The 20903-nt window shown below is 42.7% G+C and overlaps 1 protein-coding gene across 2 annotated transcripts in view; it reads right to left on the reverse strand.

The window, feature by feature from the left end:
- The window catches only part of GXYLT2 (glucoside xylosyltransferase 2), a 100541-nt gene that overhangs the window by 12042 nt on the left and 67596 nt on the right, over positions 1 to 20903 (reverse strand). For both annotated transcript variants that reach the window (XM_045861962.3, XM_045861963.3), the window contains exons 4-5: positions 8320 to 8571; positions 7087 to 7210 (exon numbers count right to left, since the gene is read on the reverse strand). In XM_045861962.3, the coding sequence (XP_045717918.1) occupies positions 7087 to 7210; positions 8320 to 8571 (376 nt within the window). The remainder of the gene's footprint in view (positions 1 to 7086; positions 7211 to 8319; positions 8572 to 20903) is intronic.

The raw sequence follows: 20903 nt of genomic DNA on the forward strand, positions 1-20903 counted from the left end.
CAACGACCATTGTTACTGTTATGAGAACTATTGCATTGGGTCACTAGAAGAATAAAACAAAATAAAGGGAATGAGCCTAGCATAGTTCTCGACACACGGTACCTTGGTAATAAAGGTTTTACTCCAATTGTTTCTAGATATGCAGGTGGCCAGTCATTCTTAACCTTTTATGGATCACAGATCTCAGAGTCTAATGAAAGCCTTCGACCTTATCATTGGAAAGGTACAACTGGGCATATTTAAGAACACTTGCTCATAAGTTTAGGGGTTTGTCGATTTCCTAAAGACCAGCTAAAACCCAGCTGTTGAATCTCAACTATGAAACTGGATTCCAGACAGAATTCAATTCACATCTTTACAATCCCCTTCAGAATTTTTCAGAGGAAGAAACGCAAAATACATTGAGCATGTAATTGAAAGAAGAATTCATTCACACACTGTAAGACATTGGTGTCGCTGGATGATAAGGCTCTGCTCCTGCCCTTGGGGAATTTATACTCTTGTAAGGGAGACAGTATGTAGTAAAGTCAAAATGAACATGTTTTTATCAGGGTTCATAGAAAGGAGGATATTTCAGTACAGTTTCATTTAAACTCAGACTTACAAACTAAGGATGAGATTTTGACAGTCAAAAATGGAGCCCTGGAAGAGGATTCAAGGAGGAGAGAATGGCCTGATCATGGTGAAAAGTTTGGAAATCAGAGTGTGCTTTACGAAAGATAAGCTATTTAATTTTGCTGGGATAAACTCAGTCTCTTCAAAGGGGTAAGATAACGGTAGCAAAGCTGTCATATAAATAGACTGCTTTGACCTAAAATATTCAAGAAATATATATCTATGTTGGATTGCAAGTAACTAACTTTGATTCCAGCTTGAAGAAAAAAAAAAAGGAAAAGAATTTTTCCTTGAAAAGAGAGGGAGTAGCTCATAAAATCAGAGGTAAAGCTGAACCGGGTCAGGATGTGGGGCAGCCCCTGGACTCTGACAGGTGGGCACTAATTAATGTCAGCTCTTCAGCACGGCTGCCAACATCGCCAACACTGAAACCTTGGCTACTTTCTGCTCTTGGATCCCCAGACTCAGGTTCCGAGGATATGGTCGGACTGGGTGAGTGGGAATCAGGAGCAGATGGAGTTCTAGGACTGCATGCAAAAGCAGGTAGGGTGGGGGAAATAGAGAGATAGAGATAGAGAGAGAGAGAGAGAGAGAGAGAGAAGAGTAATTCCCCTAAGAAAACTGGGGCCCTGTAATCCAAAGACAGAGCAGTGAAAAGTAACAGTTGTGTCTTTTTATTCACAGATACATTTTGCACGGGTTACACTTTGAAATCTCCATTTGGTTAACGGGCGAGGGTGGGGGGAGGAGGAGAGGGGTCAAACTAGCGTCATGGGGTGGACTAAAGAGGGAACATCTATGGAGATCAGCTGATGAACATGCAGAGTGGACTAATGATGGCTATTTGGCACATGATCAATAACCATTCTGAAATGGATCTATTTTAAGCAAGATTATCAGGGCTGTCAAAATCTGATGGTTAAAAATGATAGCATGGGGAAACAGGTTATTTTCCACTGCTCAGGAAGTAATATCATGAATGGTTTTAAAATTCCAAATCCCCAAAGCCTCGAACCACTGCAATTTATTTTAAAATCTTCTTTCAAGCTAACCCCTCTTCAAACCCCGAGTCTTTGCTATTTTCCTCTCCATTTTTACATAGATAAAGAAGCCCATTAACTGATTATCTATGGCTCTGAAATCCCTTAGTGCTGGCTTCAGGAGTCTACATTTATTTCCAGAGCCTCCTAACTATTCACAAAGTGCCGTGTGAATTGATTGCTCCTTACGTTTCTGATTATTTTGTACTCTTGGGTTCTCTAAGATTATGGAACAGCTCATGCCTGATCATTTTCACTTCATGGTGAAATAGGCTTGCTACTCACTCACTACACTACCAATAGAATGAAGGCTGTTGGATGCATCATTAATTTTTGTTTGTTAGTTTTGTTTCTTTAATGCGTCCTTCTGGAACTGAGCTTTCCCAGCATCCTCTTCATCCTTCTTCCAGAATGCATCTTGTTCCAGAAAAGGGCAATACATTCTTCCAGGAAGACTACTCTGATCACACAACCTAAAGAAGCAATCCTCTCCCTCCAGCCTTGAAAGTCTCTCTCTCGATGCCTCATTTATTCCTTTCTTTAAAAAAGATTTTATTTATTTATTTGAAAGAAAGAGAGACACAGAGAGCGTGCGCGCGAGAGAGCAAGCACAAGTCGCGGGGGGGAAGGGTAGAGGGAGAGGAAGATGCAGACTCCCCCCAGAGCAGGGAGCCCAACTCAGGGCTCCATCTCAGGACCCTGAGATCATGACCTGAGCCGAAGGCAGATGCTGAACTGACCGAGCCACCCTGGTGCCACTATTTATTCCTTTTACAGCATTTATTACAACCTATGATTTGTAACAACTTGCTGTTCTTTGGAAGTCTACCTCTTCCAATAAAAGGTAGGTTTCGTGAAAATAGGCGCTTGTCCGTTCTGTCCGCTGCATCATCCCCAGTGCCTGCCACTGTGACTGACACATAGTAGGTGCTCAAGCAGTATCTGCTGAATGAATGAGTAAATGGGACCTTCTACCTTCTGCTACCAGATGTGTCCTGCTTTTTCTGGATTTCTCCCTCTCCTTCCACTCCTCGATTTCCTTGCTGTGGACTTTCTCTTCCATTCATTTCCCTCTGTCACTCCAGTCTCTCAAATCCATTCATTCAACCAACCAACTCTTTTGAAGACCAACTCTGCTCCAGGCACAAAGCCTTGCAGGTGAAAGACAAAAAGTAAATACAACAAGGCTACTTCCCATAAGTATCTGACAGTCATCATTCTTGGCTTTGCATCAGAGCTCATTAAAGTCCCAGACTCCCCAAACAAGAAGATGTTACCATTTTCCCGGAACAATCCTAACGCCAGATAGCTGAGCCTGTCAACCCCACAGCTCACCGCTGACAGATGCTGGGAGCTTTTGGTGGGGTGAGGGCCAGTGTGGCTGTATACCCAAAATGCAGGGCCCTAGTGACCCTGGCAGGATGAGAACAAGGCCCGCCTGGGGCCACCGGAGAGGCTGTCCCACAAGACTACGTGTTCCACTCCCTGTGGCACCACCAAACCCCTCCAACTCCCTGGTATCCCACCCTTTGTATAATCCATGACAATCTATGTATATTCCAGGCGCATTTCAGCTCTTCCCTCTCCCTGTGGGCAGAATCCTACTGTTGCTATCTTCTGGACGCCCTGCCTCCTTATCTATACTTGGCTGGTTTCATTTCCTTCCCTGCCCACAGCCCACCTTTAGGGAGATTGTTCCTGAAGAAGGGAGAGACCTAGGTGTTCATGCCTGAGAGAGGAAAATGCCACATGGCCTTGCTCTTCTGGCTCCTGATGACCAGATCATGGGCAGTCTCCCTATCCAAAGAGAAATAGTTTTTAGCTGGGCTTGGAGTCATTTCCTAGGTTGGGCCAGGCAAATCTCTCTCTCTCTCTTCAAAAGTGTGAATTAGGAAACAAAGGGGGCTGTTACCAAACATGCATCATCATTGGCTGTGGGCTTGTAAGGCTGTGTGGGCTCAGGGTTGGGCCACATGAAACAGAATGCTGAGAAACAGAACGGAATCAGGTAGGCGTGGAGAGAGGCAAGGATAGCAGAGGCCATGGGGCCTCTGAGGGATGGAGAAATCAGCTGGGGTCCTTAGCAGTTTCCCAGAGCTAGTTCCCAAGAGGCCTAGCCCGATGTGACCCATGTGTTCCCAGGGCTGCTGCCCCCTGGTCCCTTCCTTAGTTGGCCTGAGTTTTGTTCCCTGCTACCCAAACATATTAATCAAAGCACATCTTTCTGTGTAGGGTGCTCTTCTGGCTTTGGTCAAATCTACCCTTTCTATAGAACTCTGCTCTCGACTCAAACTCACATGTAGAGCTGTGAACTCCATCTTCACCCCACCTGCCAGGAAATGTCCTATGGGCTGAGCGACCTGCTTGTCCCTCCTGAGCTCCAGCTCTCTCCTCTTGTCTACTACCCAGCACTGCAATTACACATCCACAGCAATTTCCTATCTAATTATGGCAAGAGTTTTAAAATATTTTTAAACGAATGACTTTTAAACACATTTTAAAAAGTGGTGTTATTGGCTATAGGAGGCTATAATAATAATAATACCATTCCAGACATGTGCTCAGGTTTTTTATGCATTGCTTTTTTTTAATTTTTATTTTTTTAAGATTTTATTTATTTATTTGAGAGCGAGAATGAGATAGAGAGAGAGAGAGCATGAGAGGGGGGAGGGTCAGAGGGCGAAGCAGGCTCCCCGCTGAGCAGGGAGCCCGATGCGGGACTCGATCCCGGGACTCCAGGATCATGACCTGAGCCGAAGGCAGTGGCTTAACCAACTGAGCCACCCAGGCGCCCATTAAAAAAAAGATTTTATTTATTAATTTGTCGGGATGGGGAGTGGGGAGAACAAGCAGGAGGGGCGCAGCAGGCAGAGGGAGATGCGGGGCTCAATCCCAGGACCCTGGGATCATGACCTGAGCCGAAGGCAGACGCTTAACCAACTGAGCCACCCAGGCATCCCTTGTGCATTGCTTCTTCGTCCATGGCAACCCAAAAGACCATAACAACAAGCATGTTTATCTCCCGTGTCAGGGCCAATCTCCTCTCCCTCCTCTCCCTCTCTCCTTTCTAGGGATAAAAATGACCAATCTTTTTTCTAAATAATTTTCTGGTTAATAGAAAGTGACCACAATATAAACAAAGAAAGAGCCTATCATATGAAGGATATCAATGGGTTTCAGTTCAAAGATCTCATGTTTAATAAAGTGCGTGCAGAAAATATGAAAAAGGATGATCAAACGCAGGTCACAGAAACAGCAATCAAGGAGTTACCTAAGAACTCGCCGATCGAAAGCTAGAAAACTTGGTTATTGGTACTGCTCAGAACCAGGGTTTAGAACAACCTCAAACTATTTGATAATATTCGAGCACTCAATGGATTTAAGATGGGGAGTATAGAAGCCATCGAACTCAGCTGGTTTTCAGCTCCAATTAAAGACAAGGGCTCCTGTCTAATTGCAAAGCTGCTTACAACTGCCTTCAAGTATTATTTACTCACTGATCACGTCCTCAAATAATCTGCAACAGGCTAAGAGGATTTCTGAGGAGGAAACTGCGAATCTTCAGAATTCCTGTTTGGGAATATGTCCAGATGGGCTTCTAAAAGATAGTTTTAGCCACATAACAGAGAGCAAAATGCAATATGTAAAGGACGAATAGTTCAGTGCAGAGATACATTTTGGGATGTCTCCCCAGCTCTCTAGGATTGCCCCTCTCTTAGAACTTCCCCTCTCCCCCAAACGCAGAGGGCGGAAGTCAGAGGGGCCTGGGTATACACCCCTGCTCTGTCACTCATTAGCAGTGCTGCAAATTACCGAACTCTCCCTTGGTATCTTTGTCTGTAAAATGGGGATCATATTCTCAGGGTGGTTGTGAGGATTAAAGAAGATAATGCTTAGACCAGCACCTGGCACTGAGTAAATAATAAATGTCAGCCATTATTTCTTAGCTGCATGCTCCCGGTCTAGCTGACCCATGCTGGAACCATCTGGTTTCTCCCCCTGGGAATTCAGAGTGAGGATGGAGTTCATCTTTGCATGTGGCTGCACCTGGAGTATGAAACGTGGGGTACTTTGCTTTGAGGCCTGAGGAGCAGAGAAGGAAGTCCACAAAGAGAGGAATAAGCAATGTCAGTGGGAGAAAACAAGCCCGCCCTGGCCTCCTCCTCATTCTCCCTCTCCTGCTTCAGGTCCTGGGCTGAGCCTGCTGGCCTTCCTGCCTTGGTTTCTAGCAGACACCAGTTTGCTAATAACAAAGTATCCCTTGTGCTTGGACTAACTCTGGGACTAACTTTTACACGCAGCCAAAAGTCCTAACCAATCCATCTACACCTAGAAAAAAGATGAAATCTGCTTAGGAAGAAAAAGGAGGAGGTACAGATCTTAAAGTTCCTATTACTGTCAGAGGGAAACGGATTAAAACATGCCACCAGCAAACGGCCAAGGCTTTCCCTTCCTCTAATGAATTCGTAGTGGGAATTTTCCCCAGAAACTCTCTTTCAATCTGCTTTTTTTTCTTTCCCAGGATTTGCTCCTTCTAGATCCAAAGACCTATGAGATTAGGTTTTATTTCAGAGTTCTATTTTAAAAAAACAATTCAAGTACATAGTAGGTGCTTCCAGAGTGACAGGTTATCACAGGCAAAAGTCTTTATGGACAGGAGTCTCTATTTTAGGATTTTGTAAAGACAAAGAAATGAACTGAATAGGTCCGGGTAACGAGAGCTTTTTTTCTCCCCAAAAGATCTTTGTCGAGGAGAAAACATGGTTTTGATTCTAACAACATTAAATACAGTTTTAGCAAATAAGAAAGAAAAGAGGAAATTTTATTAGTTTTAGGTGTCAACATCAAAAAACACAGATCAGAGATTTGCATCTCCCTCCCCCAACTCCACCAAATCATTGATACAATATAAGGAATTTTTTTTTTTTTTTGCCTCACACGAAAAGAAAAAGGAATGGAAATCTAAGTCCTTATTCTAGGTTCATTTAACTCCGAACAAGTCACTTAACTGTAAGGATCCCAAGAACCAATTCCCTTCAATCTAGCAATTGTTTAGCCACGGAGGGCCTCCCTGTCTAGCTTATAATGTTGGCATGCAGTTCTGTGCCCTGCCAATAATTTTGACCACACTTCTTAGAAGAATGGTGTGGCCAAACTCTAAAAGATATTCTCCAAAAATGGAGTCCAGTGTTGGAGGTTGCAACATTTGGCCTTTTGTGTCAGCAGCGTGAGGGCAGCCCCCAGGGCGGGGCGGAGGGGCGGGGGGAGGCCTGGGGGGGTGGGTGGTGGTGTGTGTGAATGAAAGGGCGCATTTCACAGGGGAACCCAGGCACAATCCAGGCTCAGTCAATCGCAGACCGGGCTGGAATGTGCTCTGTGCAGCGCGGTGGGCGGACTCCTACACAAACGGCATTCTCGCAAGAGAGCCTACCTGGATTGAAATAAAAAATAATATTTAATAAATCCTGGTCTCCCCACGTGATGGCATTCTTGTACTTCTGGTACAGAGGGTACAACATGTCCTCCCAAGCCAAGCCTTTTGGAATCATGCTGTTCTGGAAAAGAGAAAACCATCAGAGGGGCTGAGGCAAAGCAAATGCATCTTGTCCCCTGGGAAACAACAGAGAGGAACTGGTACCCTCAAACCCTCCAGGAATGAAGCAAACGGGAGGGGTCCTGCTGGCCTCAAGACATAGGACAAAGCAAAACTAGAGCTGGAAACTATAGAGTTTTGCCGGGTCGCTAACACATGGATCGGGATGGACCAGGAACCAGTAGTTGGGGCTATCGTTTCTGCTCAGAAAACTGTGCCCAAATTGAACCTCTTTTTCTCATGCTTAATTCTTGCCTCAGAAGGGAGGAAACAAAATACAGATAGCAGATTTAAGGTATCTAAGGAAAAACACCTTTTCCTTGTCTTAACATAATTTGCTTTTAAAATAAAAGCAACACATTCATAGACTAAATATTCAAACAGCACACAAAGATAAAATTAAAAAGTAAAAATATTCTTCCTCCATCCTCCTACCATCTCCACCCGCACTTTCCCCAGATATATCCACAGTTAACAATTAGGTATCCTTCTGGAAATTTCTAAGCCATAAAAGAGATCATACTTCATGGTACTATGCTTTGTTTCATTTTCACTTTTTCCCTTAATATTTTTTAGAGATCAATTTGTCTTACTTGTAGATTAATCTAATTCTTAATAGGAGGATGAGTTTGTTTGTTTGTTTTAATTTTTGACTAGTTCTCTGATGTTCATTTAGGTTCTTTCCAGTTCTTTACTAGGATAAAAGATGAGGCATGAGCAGCCTTATCTCTGTGTACGTATATAAATATATCCTGAGGATAATTCCACAAAATTTTCCATGGCTTTTGAAGCTTTGGGTATACACAGAGTTCAAACATTATAGAATTCAGAAATGCAACATAACATTCCTGAATAGCAACTGTGCTGAAGCTTTAAATTCCATAACCACCTGGACTTTTCCTGAACAAACATTTCATAACTTTCCAAATATTTTCCTCTTCCCTGGCCCCTTCCATCCTCACCAACAAGCCATCTACTTCCAAAATCAATACACTGACAATCTAGGAACATCACTGTTGAAATGACTAAAACTCCCAATTTTTAAACATGAAATATAAAGTATTTCCTTACCTTAAACTGAGCACTTCTTATGCGAGTTAAATTCATCAGCATGACTCCTGAATTAACTCCCGCAGAGCCATAGAAAGGGTGCCGAGCAAAGCGGCTGTACCAGCCAATCTTGGGGATTTCATGCTCAGGGGCCATGGCGGCAAGCTGCGTGGCATTAAACTGCCTCAGAAGCTTCCAGATGTCATCAACGGGTCTCAGAAAGAGAACGTCGGTGTCCACGTAGAGAAGTGAATCCACATCCTTTAAAATCACCTTTGTGTGTTTGGGGGAAGGAGGGAAAAAACAAAATAAAAACAAATCAGAAACAAAGGAAGTGGCCTGATATGCCAACAGCGCCACAAATTTCATTGGTCAATGCTGAATTCTAGAAAGGGTACCATGCTCTTAGCTTCCATTCCTCCCGTCTCCTTTGACTTCAGGGATAAATATCAATTGAGGGGTAAAGACTCAAAGGAAAATAAATCTTAATTCAGGATGGTTCAATTCCAGGACTATATTTGGTAAGGGCTGAACTTTTCAAAGGAATGACAACCTCAGCTCATGGACTGAGGCCCTCTCTTCTCCTTTCATTCTCCAATGAAGCCGTCTGTCTTCCCCTCTTAGTTTTCTCTTAGAACAGGGGGGTCTGGCATTAGACAAATTGAAGTGGACAATCTCTAGACCAGCTCATGCCAGGCTTTGGGGTAAATACTCTGTCTCTGGATCTATTTCTTTTAGTGTTGATGGGTATGACTGCATCTTTTTGAAATTACATTTTCAGCTAAGATTTAGTCTTGGGAATAGACGAAACAAATCATTGGTCAGCTTTGTTTGTATATCCGAATTGGCAAACTTACTCTCTAAAGGGCCAGACAGTAAATCTTTCAGGGTTTGTTGCAACCATATAAGTCTGCCACTGTAGCACAAAAGTGACAACAATGCGTAAAAGAACGGCACAACTGTGTTTCAATAAAACTTTATTTAGGAACACTAAAATCTGCATTTCATATAATTTTCAGATGCTACAAAATCTTTTGATTTTCTTCAACCCTTTGAAATGTAAAAGCCATTCTTGGTTCATGGGCTGTGATTTTTAACCTCTGTTGCAGTTCATTTAAGCCAGCCACCTAAAGCAAATCAGTTCTTCTGTCCTAACTGCTTAGCTTACCAGTTTTGCCTTGGGGTTTGAGACTTCAGTCTTAGGTAGTGATAGTGTTATTTGCCTTGTTTTGCCTTTATTCCCGAAATTTAGTGGTCGCTTAATTAAGAAAGGATTTGAATTTTCCTGGATCCCTGGCCTAACATCATCCTAACACCATAACAACACCTAACACCATAACAACACTTGCAATGGGCTGCATGTCTGTGTCCTTTAAGAATTCACATGTTGAAGTCCTAACCTCCAGTGTGATGGTATTCGTAGATGGGGTGTGTGGGAGGTAATTAAGGTCCAATTAGGTCATGAGAGTGGGGACTTCATGAAGGGATGAGTGCCCTTATAAGAAAAGATGCCTGAGAACTTGCTGTCAGTCTCTATCATGTGAGAAAAAAATGAGAAGCAGCTGTCTCAAGCCAGGAAGAGGTACTTCACCCAACCATGTTGGCACCCTGATCTCAGACTTCCAGCCTCCAGAACAGTGAGAAAATAAATTTCTGTGGTTTAAGGCACACAATTTCTGGTATTTTGTTACAGCAAGCTAAGACAATATTCCATTGGGATCCCCAATATTTAAAATTGATGAAAATGCACACTGTATGATACAGGTATCATGGAGATTTCAGACTTGAATGATTTCAGAGCTTACATGATCAGCTGCAGGATCTAGCTTTCGTTTCTCATCTACTAGAGGAATAGATTTTACAAACTAGTAAAATGAAATTAAGAATAATGATTGCCTACCATTTTATAAGAGAAGATTATCTTGACATCCATTTTAACAACTTGAAGATCGTAATTTTAGAATTAGGATGAATTCTTCAAATTGAACACACAGACTTAAAAAAAATCCTCTACCTTATTCTTATTTTTTCTTATTTTCCCAGGGAAACGTAAAAAATCTACCACAGAATAGCATCTGTCTACTAATTTTTTTTAAAATCACAGTTACAGAGTACTGTGGAGGAAAGGCAAACTCTCTACAGAAGTATGAGTAAATGCATTTTATGATACAAATTATGTATCACATGTAAACACAATTATGATTTCTTGCATGCCCAACACCATCCCAAGTACTCAATATCTTGCCAATTTATTTTACTGGGAAGGAAAACTAAAGCAAAGAAAAGGGTTCTGTCCAAGTTTACATGTCAAATAATGTTAATGATTGCTGGGTTTTGGCTAATAAGGTTATAGAAAGATTAAGTCACTTTCTACAATGTGTTTTCAGGGAAAAGAGAATGTATGGAGTTCCAATAAAAAGCGAATTTAGAATTGCAGAATTAGAGAGGAAGAGAAAGCTATCTCAACCTATGTGAAATAGTACAAATTTCTCTTTATGGCTGATTATCTAATAAGTCCTGAAGAAAAGCATACAGTATTAATGTTTTAATCAATTAAGGGTTATGTAGACATCTACCCAAAAGAATCAAGCTTGCTGACTTGATTATTCTGATTTTTTTCTTGGCCCTAAGTCATCAGTGTTATTAAAGCTATCATTACTTTCTTCAACAAAATGTTACCACCCCTCAACAAAACAAAAAAGAAGAAAACAAAAGACTCTTCTGACGAAAGTCTGGAAAAAAAACTAAAAAGATCTGAAGAATGGAGATATTCCAACATGAAGGTACAGGCAATATGTTTAATCAAGAGAGGAAAAGGCAAAAAAGTTGTACTGGAAATTTATAAAATCAGAAAAAACTTAAATATGGTAAAATTTTTATTTAACCAATAGCCTATTATTTGACACACAAGATTGCTTCCCTTTTTTATTATTATAAGCTATACTACAATGGGTATCTTTTAAGGGGGACTTCTTTTTTTTAAGATTTTATTCATTTATTTGAGAGAGCGAGCGAGAGAGAGAGAGAAAGAGAGAGAGCACATGAGCAGGGGGAGGGGCAGAGGGAGAGGGAGAAGCAGACTCCCTGCTGAGCAGGGAGCCTGATGTGGAGCTCAATCTCAGGACCCTGAGATCATGACCTGAGCCGAAGGCAGAGACTTAACCAACTGAGTCACCCAGGTGCCCCTTTAGGGAGATTTCCAAGCATATAATATGACATTTCTTTTTCTTTTTAATGTAGTAAACATTCACATAGTTAAAAATAAAAATATATTAAAGTAAATTTATTGGCAATTTATTCTTCCTTGCGATTTTGTCACCAAATCCCATTCTTAGAGGTAACCGATGATACTGGACTGCTCTGTGTTGAGCCAGAGATATATTATACGTGTAAGAATAAATAGCTATGCGCCTACCATCCCTTTTCATGCTACAAATGGTAGCATAGTGTCCACAATGTTATCAGCCTGCCTTTTTTTTTTTTAAATAAAACAATCCTGTAGGAGGACTTTACATATCAGCACATACAGATTTTATTTCTTATTTTTGATGTCTGTGCAGCATTTCATTCCATGGCTCTAGCGTAATTTATCTAGTTACACATTGTAGGACATTTAGGTTATTTTCAAGCTTTTGTTACAACAAACAGTGTCACATTGAGAAACCTCCTCATCTCAATTCATTTCAAACACACATGAGTGTATCTGTAGGATAAATTCATTAAAATATAATTCCTTAATCAAAGAATACATGCATTTGTACGTTTGATAAGTGTTGCCAAACTACTTCTCTAGAAATGGACCGATTTAGCCTTTGGCCAGCAACGTAAGAGGATGCCTCTTACCTCTTACCTTTGCCAGCATCCTGTTTGGTCATGCTTTTGGGGCTTTGGCTTCCAAGGAGCACACCTCAGAGGGGCTTACCCTATCAATTCATTTTGGTTTGTATTTTCCTACAAGTCTTGCCCTGGTGGACTGCCTGGGACCCAGCACTGTGGGAGGAGATGATGCATGTCTGGAAGACCAGTGACAACCATTTAGGACACTTGAATACCAGTGCTGGCCCCCACCAGGGGCACCCACACAGGCCCCAGATCTGAGGACTCACGGGTGGTAAGCCCTCTCTACACACTGTCCTTCTCCAGAGCCATATCTAATCCCTCCTCTGCTGCTCTGATTCTAGAGACGTGCTTTCTGGACTAGAACCAAGGGACAAAGAAGAAAAGCTTAGGAATAAATTTTATGGCTACTATTTTTGGAAAGCTTGCATGTCTTCAGTGAAGATGGCAAAGCCAGTCCAACGTACCCTACAGAGTGCAAACCAGGGCCTGTGGGCCTGTGGGTCAAATTCAGCCAACGAATGGATTTAAAAAAAATTTTTTTTTTTTAAGATTTTATTTATTTGAGAGAGAGAGAATGAGTGAGAGAGAGGGCGCACATGAGAGAGGGGAGGGTCAGAGGGAGAAGCAGACTCCCTGCTCAGCAGGGAGCCCGATGCGGGACTCGATCCAGGGACTCCAGGATCATGACCTGAGCTGAAGGGAATCGCTTAACCAACTGAGCCACCCAGGTGTCCCTAAAAAATTTTTAATACATAGTCTTTTTAACCACCTGAGCCACCCAGGCTCCCCAATAACATAGTCTTTATTAAAAAAATTGAATTAGTTGCCAACATTTTGTGAAAACTGAAGATTTCTCAGAAATACCTGCACTTCTGTTTAAAAAAAAATTGACAGCTCCAGCAAGAACAGCCTGCAACCTACAAGGGAAAAATCTGCTGGTGCTTGTGGACAGGTACTCCCGACATCCTCAGTTCATTCACACAATAAACATTTATGGAGGGTCCACTAGGTGCCACGTGTGACCAGCAGTGACTGAGAAAGACAAAAATCTAGGCCCTCATGAGGGAGTCAGATAACAAATAAGATAAATATATTCATTATAGAGTCTATAAGCAGGTGAAGAATAAAGCAGGGAAACGACCAGGGGTCCCAGGTAAAGAGGAGTTTGCAATTTTAAATAGGGCTGTGGAGAAAGTTTTGCTCAGAAGGAGGTGAGCAAATGGAAATAAAGCAGGCTGGCACTTTTCCAGAACAGCAGGGGACCAGTGTGGCTGGATCAGGGCCAACAGAGGGGAGAAGAGTTGGGGAGGAGGATAGAGGGTGTGTGGGGCACTTAGGGCTTTGCTTGCCCTTGGACGAACTTTGGTTTTTACTCTGAGTGAGATGGGAGCCACTGGGGAGCTTTAAAGGAGGGGTGACACAGGATCTGACTTAGAGGAATGGTCACTGTGGAGGCCACACTGAGGACAGACGATTAAGGTGTGCAGGGGAAGCAGAGAGCCCAGTTAGGACAGCATCTTAGTAATTCAGGTGAGTTGTGATGGTGGCTTGGCTCAGGGGGTAACAATCCAGCGAGTGAGAAGTGGTCAAATCCTAAATAGAGTATAGAGATAGGGCCAACAGGATTTCCTGATGGGCTGTAGGCACCACATGAGACAAAGAGAAAAGTCAAGAGCAACTCCAAGGATTTTAACCTGAATGAAAGGTACAACAGAGTCACCTCTACGTCAGAGGGTACTGCTGTGTGTCATTCCTGACTTACCCGTCTGGCCCTCGTGGGTACATACTGCTATTTGTAACCGCTGAAGCCTAGCTCCTTCCCTCCCTCCTCAGCATCTGCTCTCCCTGAAATGCCAAGAAGCCCATGGGTGCTCCTGGGAAGGGATACATCATGGGTTTCTGGGGCAATGGTCAAACCATCTAGTTCTTGACCACAACGGTGCTTACATAGGTGTGAGCTTGTTAAACTAAGCACATACAGTTTTGGTCGGTAGCTCATATTTCCAAACAGACACACCATACCTAATGGTACGTCTCACAGATATGAGAGTCCTTCAAATCTTGAGTCTGGCATTTGTGAGTTCAATTCCAGGCAGGGTGACCCCAGGCCCTGTGACTTTGGATAAGTTCCTCCATCTTTCCAGGCCTCCATTCCCCATTTGAAACAAGTGGAAAGCAATTATCACAGCCACCACCACCACCCTTCTCCCCAGGTTGTCCTAATGATCCAGTGAAATAACACACACAAGGTACTTGGTACAGTGACTGGTACACAGTCAGTCTTCCGTAAGTAATGGTGTTGTTACTGTAAGAAGTCTGTTTCCCCTTGTAAAGTATCAAGTGTAATTAGTTACCATTGCCGTGCCCACAGCACTTCAAAACACGTCAACCACAAAAAGCCTTTTACATAGTCAGAGTCAAGCAGAGAAGAAGCTTTTGAACCTTCTGATATCATCATAATCTACTTATTATCTTGACTGAAAACAAGTACGTAAGGCTTTTTTCACTCTTTACCTGAAAAAAAACAAAAGACCGGGCGGGGTGGGGAGAAAAAAACCCCACTCTTTCTATAACATTATGTCTCTGAAGGCTAATTCTGCAGCAATTATGGCTGTTATTAATTTGAAGAGGATCATTTGGCCATGTGATAATGGGAAGAGGAATATTTACCGAAAGGATATAAAACTAGCCATTCTAATTCTCTTATGGAAATCAGTCAGCACCAGAAATGAGGCCTTTGTTTTCTTAGGAAAGCGGGGGCAGAAATGCAGCACATGATAGCTATTTGTACGAGACCTGGCCAGCTGTAATGGGCGTTGCTGTCCCTGCTCCCACTCACTGCCCTAACCTGGGCGGCTGTCCCCAGGGCTCAGTGAGGACCGGAGGCTGGCCACAGGCAGCAAGATGATCAGGGGCTCACGGGCTTACCTTCAAGTTTGTTCTGCCCCAACTCTGTCCTCCTACAGTACAACTTAGCGGTTAAAAGCACTGGGTTTGAAATCAAATTTCAGTAGCCGCCCCCAATCCACAAGGGATATGTTCCCAGACCCCCAGTGGATGCCTGAGACCGTGGAAGGTCCCGAACCCCCCATACATACTGTGTTTTCTCCTATACATATATGCCTAGGATGAAGTTTAATTTCTAAACTAGGCACAATACGAGATTAACAACAATAATAAAAAGGGACAATTGCTCAAACATACTGTAATAAAAGTTATGCGACGGCTGTCTCTCAAAAATGTCTTATTGCACTGTCCTCGCCCTTCTTCTTGTGATGACGCAAGGTGATAAAATGCCTAGGTGACGACATGGAGTGAGGCGAGTGGCGTGGGCACTGTGACGTGACATCAGGCTACCAATGACCTTCTGACCAGACGTGGGAAGGAGGATCATCTGCTTCCAGGCTACAGTGGCCTGGGAGGAACTGACACTGTGCAAAGTGAAATGCGGATAAGCGGGGGGACCACTGTATGTGTGTTCAAATTCCATTTCCACTATGAACTGTGTGGTCGTGGGCAAGCGACTTACGCCTTTGAAGCCTCAGTTGCTCACCCTGTAAGTGGCGCAGGCACCCACTTCACGGTGCTGCTGGGACGATGAAAGGAGACCGTGCGTGCCTAGCCCCTGGCAAACACCCAGCAAGCACTCGGTTGATGTGCCACAGTCTTATCATCATCCCATCCCACAAGGGCTGGGATCCTGGATTCCCACCCGGAGGAACAAGAACCTGACTATAGCAGTAGAGGCAATTGTAGGAGTAGTAGTGACAATCTAGAATGAGGCATCATCTCTGGTCTCCAGGAGGTCTAACGGGGGAGGCAGAAAAGAGGCAAAGCAAAGTGAGGTGTGGGGGATGACAGGGTAGGACGGCACACAGCAGGGTGCCTAAACCAGTCTGCAGTGAAAGCAGGGAAGACTTTCCAGAAGAAGCAACATCTAAGCTGAGCAATTCGTGAACAGCAGGGCAAAGAGTACTGAAGATCAATGGAACAGCATGTGCAAAGGTCCACACCCAAGAGAGAGCATGGTGCAGGACGGGATGGCAAGGTGCCCGATGGTGCTGAAGCAGACAGTGGGAGAGCCAGGCTGCTGGTGATTAGGCTGGCAGAGTGGGCAGGGCCCAAACAGGAGCTATGCCAACACATTTGGACTGGATCCTGAGAGCAAAGGGGAGATGTCAAAGGATGTGAATCAGAAAGCCCAAGGTCAGATGCTTCTTCTCTTACCTCACATTGCCCACCTCTAACCATAAAGAGTCCCATCAGCTTCTCCAAATACATGTGAATCTGGCCTTTTCTCTCCCTCTCCACAGCTTTCCCTGAGTCCAAGTCATGATTGCAGCTCCCCTGGAGGTCTGGACAAGCCAGTTCACTGGTCTCACTGTGTCCATACTGACTCCCCTCCAACATATTCCTCACAGACCAGCCAGAGGGATATTTATTCTTTGACCCATGGGGTATTTACAAGTGTGTGGTTTGATTTCCAAATATTTGGGATTTTACAGATTTCTTTTTGTTATTCATTTCTAAATTAATCCTCTTGTAGTCAGGGAGCACACTCTACATGATTTCAATCCTCTCAAATTTGTGGTTCAGCATATAGTCTATCTTGGTGAACGTTCCCCGAACCTATGAAAAGAATGTTTACTCTACAGCTGTTGGGTGGAGTAGTCTATAAACTCTAGAGCTGTCAATTACGTCACTTGGCTGATAATGTCGTCAAGGACTCCCATGTTTGTATTGATTTTCTGTTTGTTTATTATGACCACAGAAGCTCCGTGGAGTTTTATCTCCAGACACTAAAAGCGGGGGGGTACAATTGTGAAATTACTGCAAATTCACTTACATCAACAGATATGATTAAGTTCCAATAGTTTATTTTTGCTTTTGTTTTCCTTGCCTCAGGAGACCTATCTAGTAAGCAGGTGCTATGGCCGATGTCAAAGAGGTTACTGTCTGTGTTCTTCTCTAGGATTTTTATGGTTTCAGGTCTCACATTTAGGTCTTTAATCCATTTTGAATTTATTTTTGTGTATGGTCAAAGAAAGTGGTCCAGTTTCACCCTACAGTCCAGAAATTGCACTACTAGGTATTTACCGAAAAATACAAAAATACTAATCCAAAGGGATACATGCACCCTGATGTTTACAGCATGTTATTTACAATAGCCAAATAAGGGAAACAGCTCAAATGCCCATCAACTGATGAATGGATAAAGAGGAAGCAGTATATATACAATGGAATATTATTCAGCCATAAAAAGCTTGCCATTTACAACGACATGAATGGAGCTAGAGAGTATTACATTAAGCGAAATAAATTAGAGAAAGACAAATACCATATTATTTCACTCATATGTGGGACTTAAGAAACAAAGCAAATGATCATAGGGAAAAAAAAGAGAGAGGCAAACCAAGAAACAGACGCTTAACTATAGAGAACAAACTGACGGTTACCAGAGGGGAGTTGGGTGGGGGTATGGGGGAAACAGGAGATGGGGATTAAGCAGTACACTTGGTGTGATGAGCACTGGTGATGTATGGAAGTGTTGAGTCACTATATAGTACACCTGAAACTAAATTACACTGTATGTAAACTGACTGGAATTTAAATAAAAACTAAAACAAAACAAAAAACCCAGATGTGATTTGGTGACCATCACTCATTTTACACTAATCATAGTCAATTATCAAAAGGTGAGTGCTGAAGTCTCCAACTCAGATTGTGGATTTGTCTATTTGTCTAAGTATGTTTTTTGCCTTGTAGATTTGGAAGCTCATTGTTAGATGCATACTCATTTAGGTTGGTTACATCTTCTTGACAGCTTGATCCTTATATGGTTATGAAGTATTCAGGAGACTTTTTAAAAAAACCTACATTAGAAGATGCCACTTTTGGGGCACCTGGGTGGCTCAGTCATTAAGCGTCTACCTTCAGCTCAGGTCATGATCCCAGGGTCTTGGGATCGAGCCCCACATTGGGCTCCCTGCTCCGCGGGAAGCCTGCTTCTCCCTCTCCCACTCCCCTTGCTTGTGTTCCCTCTCTTGCTGTGTCTCTCTCTGTCAAATAAATAAATAAAATCTTAAAAAAAAAAAAAAAAGAAGATGCCACTTTCATTCTTAAACCCCTTCAAGACTTGTCACTGCACTTGAAATAGTCACACACATACCATGGCCCATAAAAGTCTCCGCAGGATGGACATGCTCTGCCCACCTCTCCCACCTCATCTTCTATCAATGGCATTCTTTCACCTCCCAGCCTAATCTAAGGATTTTCTGGCTTCAGGGCCTTAAACTTTTCCTTATCACTCTTTTAGTGTCAAAGCCAGCAGAGGCTGGGGAGCAGAGTAACATTACCAAGGCAATAAGCTCTTGATTCTCTTCCTACACATGGCCAGGGTCCTCTCAGTCGGAGATGCTCTTAAGTCTTTGCTGAGACAGCCACTAACATATAAATCTCCTCTTTCAGAAGGAAAATAAGTTGAAATTATGGATTTATTTACCAAGGAATCATTTTTTGGAATGTTCTCTCATTTCACTCCCTAAGTTCATGACATTTGAGGCGAAGGAGATAAGGTTTCCAAATGTGCTTAAAAAGAGTATCTTTATAGGGGCACCTGGGTGGCTCAGTTGGTTAAGCATCTGCCTTGGGCTCAGGTCATGATCTCAGGGTACTGGGATCAAGTCCTGCATCGGGCTCCCTGCTCAGCGGGGAGTCTGCTTCTCCCTCTAGCCCTACCCCCTGCTTGTGCTCTCTCTCTCTCAAATAAATAAATAAAATCTTAAAAAAAAAAAAGAACATCTTTATTGACTCTGAAATACATGCACAGCCTCTGATGCTTTAGTCAGTTTCAAGGTTTTTGAGCTATTATTTTATTTTTATTTTTAAAAAAGATTTATTTATTTACTTTAGAGGGGGGAGGGGTAGAGGGAGAGAGAGAGAGAGATCCTCAAGTAGACTCCCTGCTGAGGGCAGAGCCCGACTCAACTCGGGGCCTGATCCCAGGACCCTGAGATCATGACCTGAGCCGAAATCAAGAGTCAGACGCTCAACCGACTGAGCTATCCAGGTGCCCCTGTGAGCTACTGTTTTAGATAATTACCTAAAGAATCAAATCTATGATTAGTGTGAAAATGGATGATGTTCCCAAATCATACCTGCTGATGTAAATGACTTCGCAGTAATTTAGTGTTTCTCCCCTCTTTATGAGTCTGTCCATTAAGCTCCATGGAGCTTCTGTTTATGATAAGCACCTTCCCTGCCCTGTTAGTGAAGGGCTCCCAAAGACTTCCCACAATGTGGGTGTTCTGGAACACCCAGCTCTGACTTATCCTTTAGATCTGAGCTCAGATGTTACCTCCTCAGTAAGGTTTCCTGGAGAGAGCCATCTCCCCTCCCCCTTCCCAGTCTCCTCATTGCAAAACCCTATTTCCTTCTTTCCACCACTTCTTACACCAGTGGCTTTTGTTGAATTAACTTTCTCATTTATTCTTGCCTCCTTGGTGAGAATAGAAGCTCTGTGAGGGCAGAGATGCTGTGTGTCTAGTTAACTTCTGAAGTCCATGCGCCTAGCACAATGCCTGGCATAGAGATTAGGCATCCAGTAAATATTTACATAAACTAAGGAATTCAACTGCTGAGCTGTCTCAGAACCACTCTAAAACTTTAAATATGCTTTAAGGCTGATGGTAGATGAGGATAGGTCCTGAGAAATGAGATGGTCTGTGAACAAATGAAGTAATAGAGCCTCAAGTTCCTGAAGAGAAAACCAACATAACACCGCCCACACCAATGAATGTCCTTTTGTTTGTGCGTCCCATACATCTCCCTCCTCTGTTGATGGGATAGCTAGGTGCTAAGTATATAATTCCATTTCCTTACCTCTCAAGCAGCTCTAAAAGGCCCTGACAACTGAAGGAAAAGAAAAGGAACCAGAGGAGGAAAGGCAGAACAGAAGCAAAGACAAAGAAGCCATTCAGATCCAAGTAGAACTGAACTCCAGAGAGGGACCCATTGGAAAATGACATCAATGATAATCAGAAGAAGACAAAAAATATTTAAAGAGGGTTAAAGCAGGAGGTGGAAACCAAGAGGAGGAAAGGACAGGGATTCAAGAAGAAGAGAAGAAGAAACATTTTCTTGTTTTTGCCAGGTGAAGACATCATGTATATGGGGAAAAAAAAAATATATATATATATATATAACATATATATATTGCTTATAACTAAAATAGCCACAATCCATCTACACAGAATCAGCAAGGCACAGTGTGCATCTATACTAAATGGGATTATGAGTAAAGAAATGGTGCTCCCATGGAAAGGCACAAGAAATACAGACATTATTTCATTGTAGGGAGATGAAGAGTTCTGGAGATGGATGGTGGTGATGCTTGCACAAGAGTGTGAATGTTCGTGGTGCCACAGCCTTATACACTTAAACATGGTTCAAATGGTTGAAAACATTTATACTGTATACAGTTTATAATAAAAATGGGGAAAAAGGAAACACAGGCACCATTATTATATTTTTTCAATGAAAGTTTGCTTTACACAATGTGCTTCGTGATGTTACTTAACCTATTTCTACCTTTGTGAATTTTCACTTCACTAAGCCAAATGTATTTGCAGAGTTTTTCCAAGATCATCTTTCGTTCTTTCATTTCCACAATTTCTATCAAGTCCCTGTCCTTTTTCGTTTCTTTTCTTTTCTTGTTTTGCAATATCAGTCCTACAGCACACTCTTCTGCAGGCAAGATGTCTATC

This window comes from Mirounga angustirostris, unplaced genomic scaffold (assembly GCF_029215605.1).
Source record: "Mirounga angustirostris isolate CCGP_5_RB_7025 unplaced genomic scaffold, mMirAng1.0.hap1 SCAF_1, whole genome shotgun sequence".
Classification (NCBI taxonomy): Eukaryota; Metazoa; Chordata; class Mammalia; order Carnivora; family Phocidae; genus Mirounga; species Mirounga angustirostris.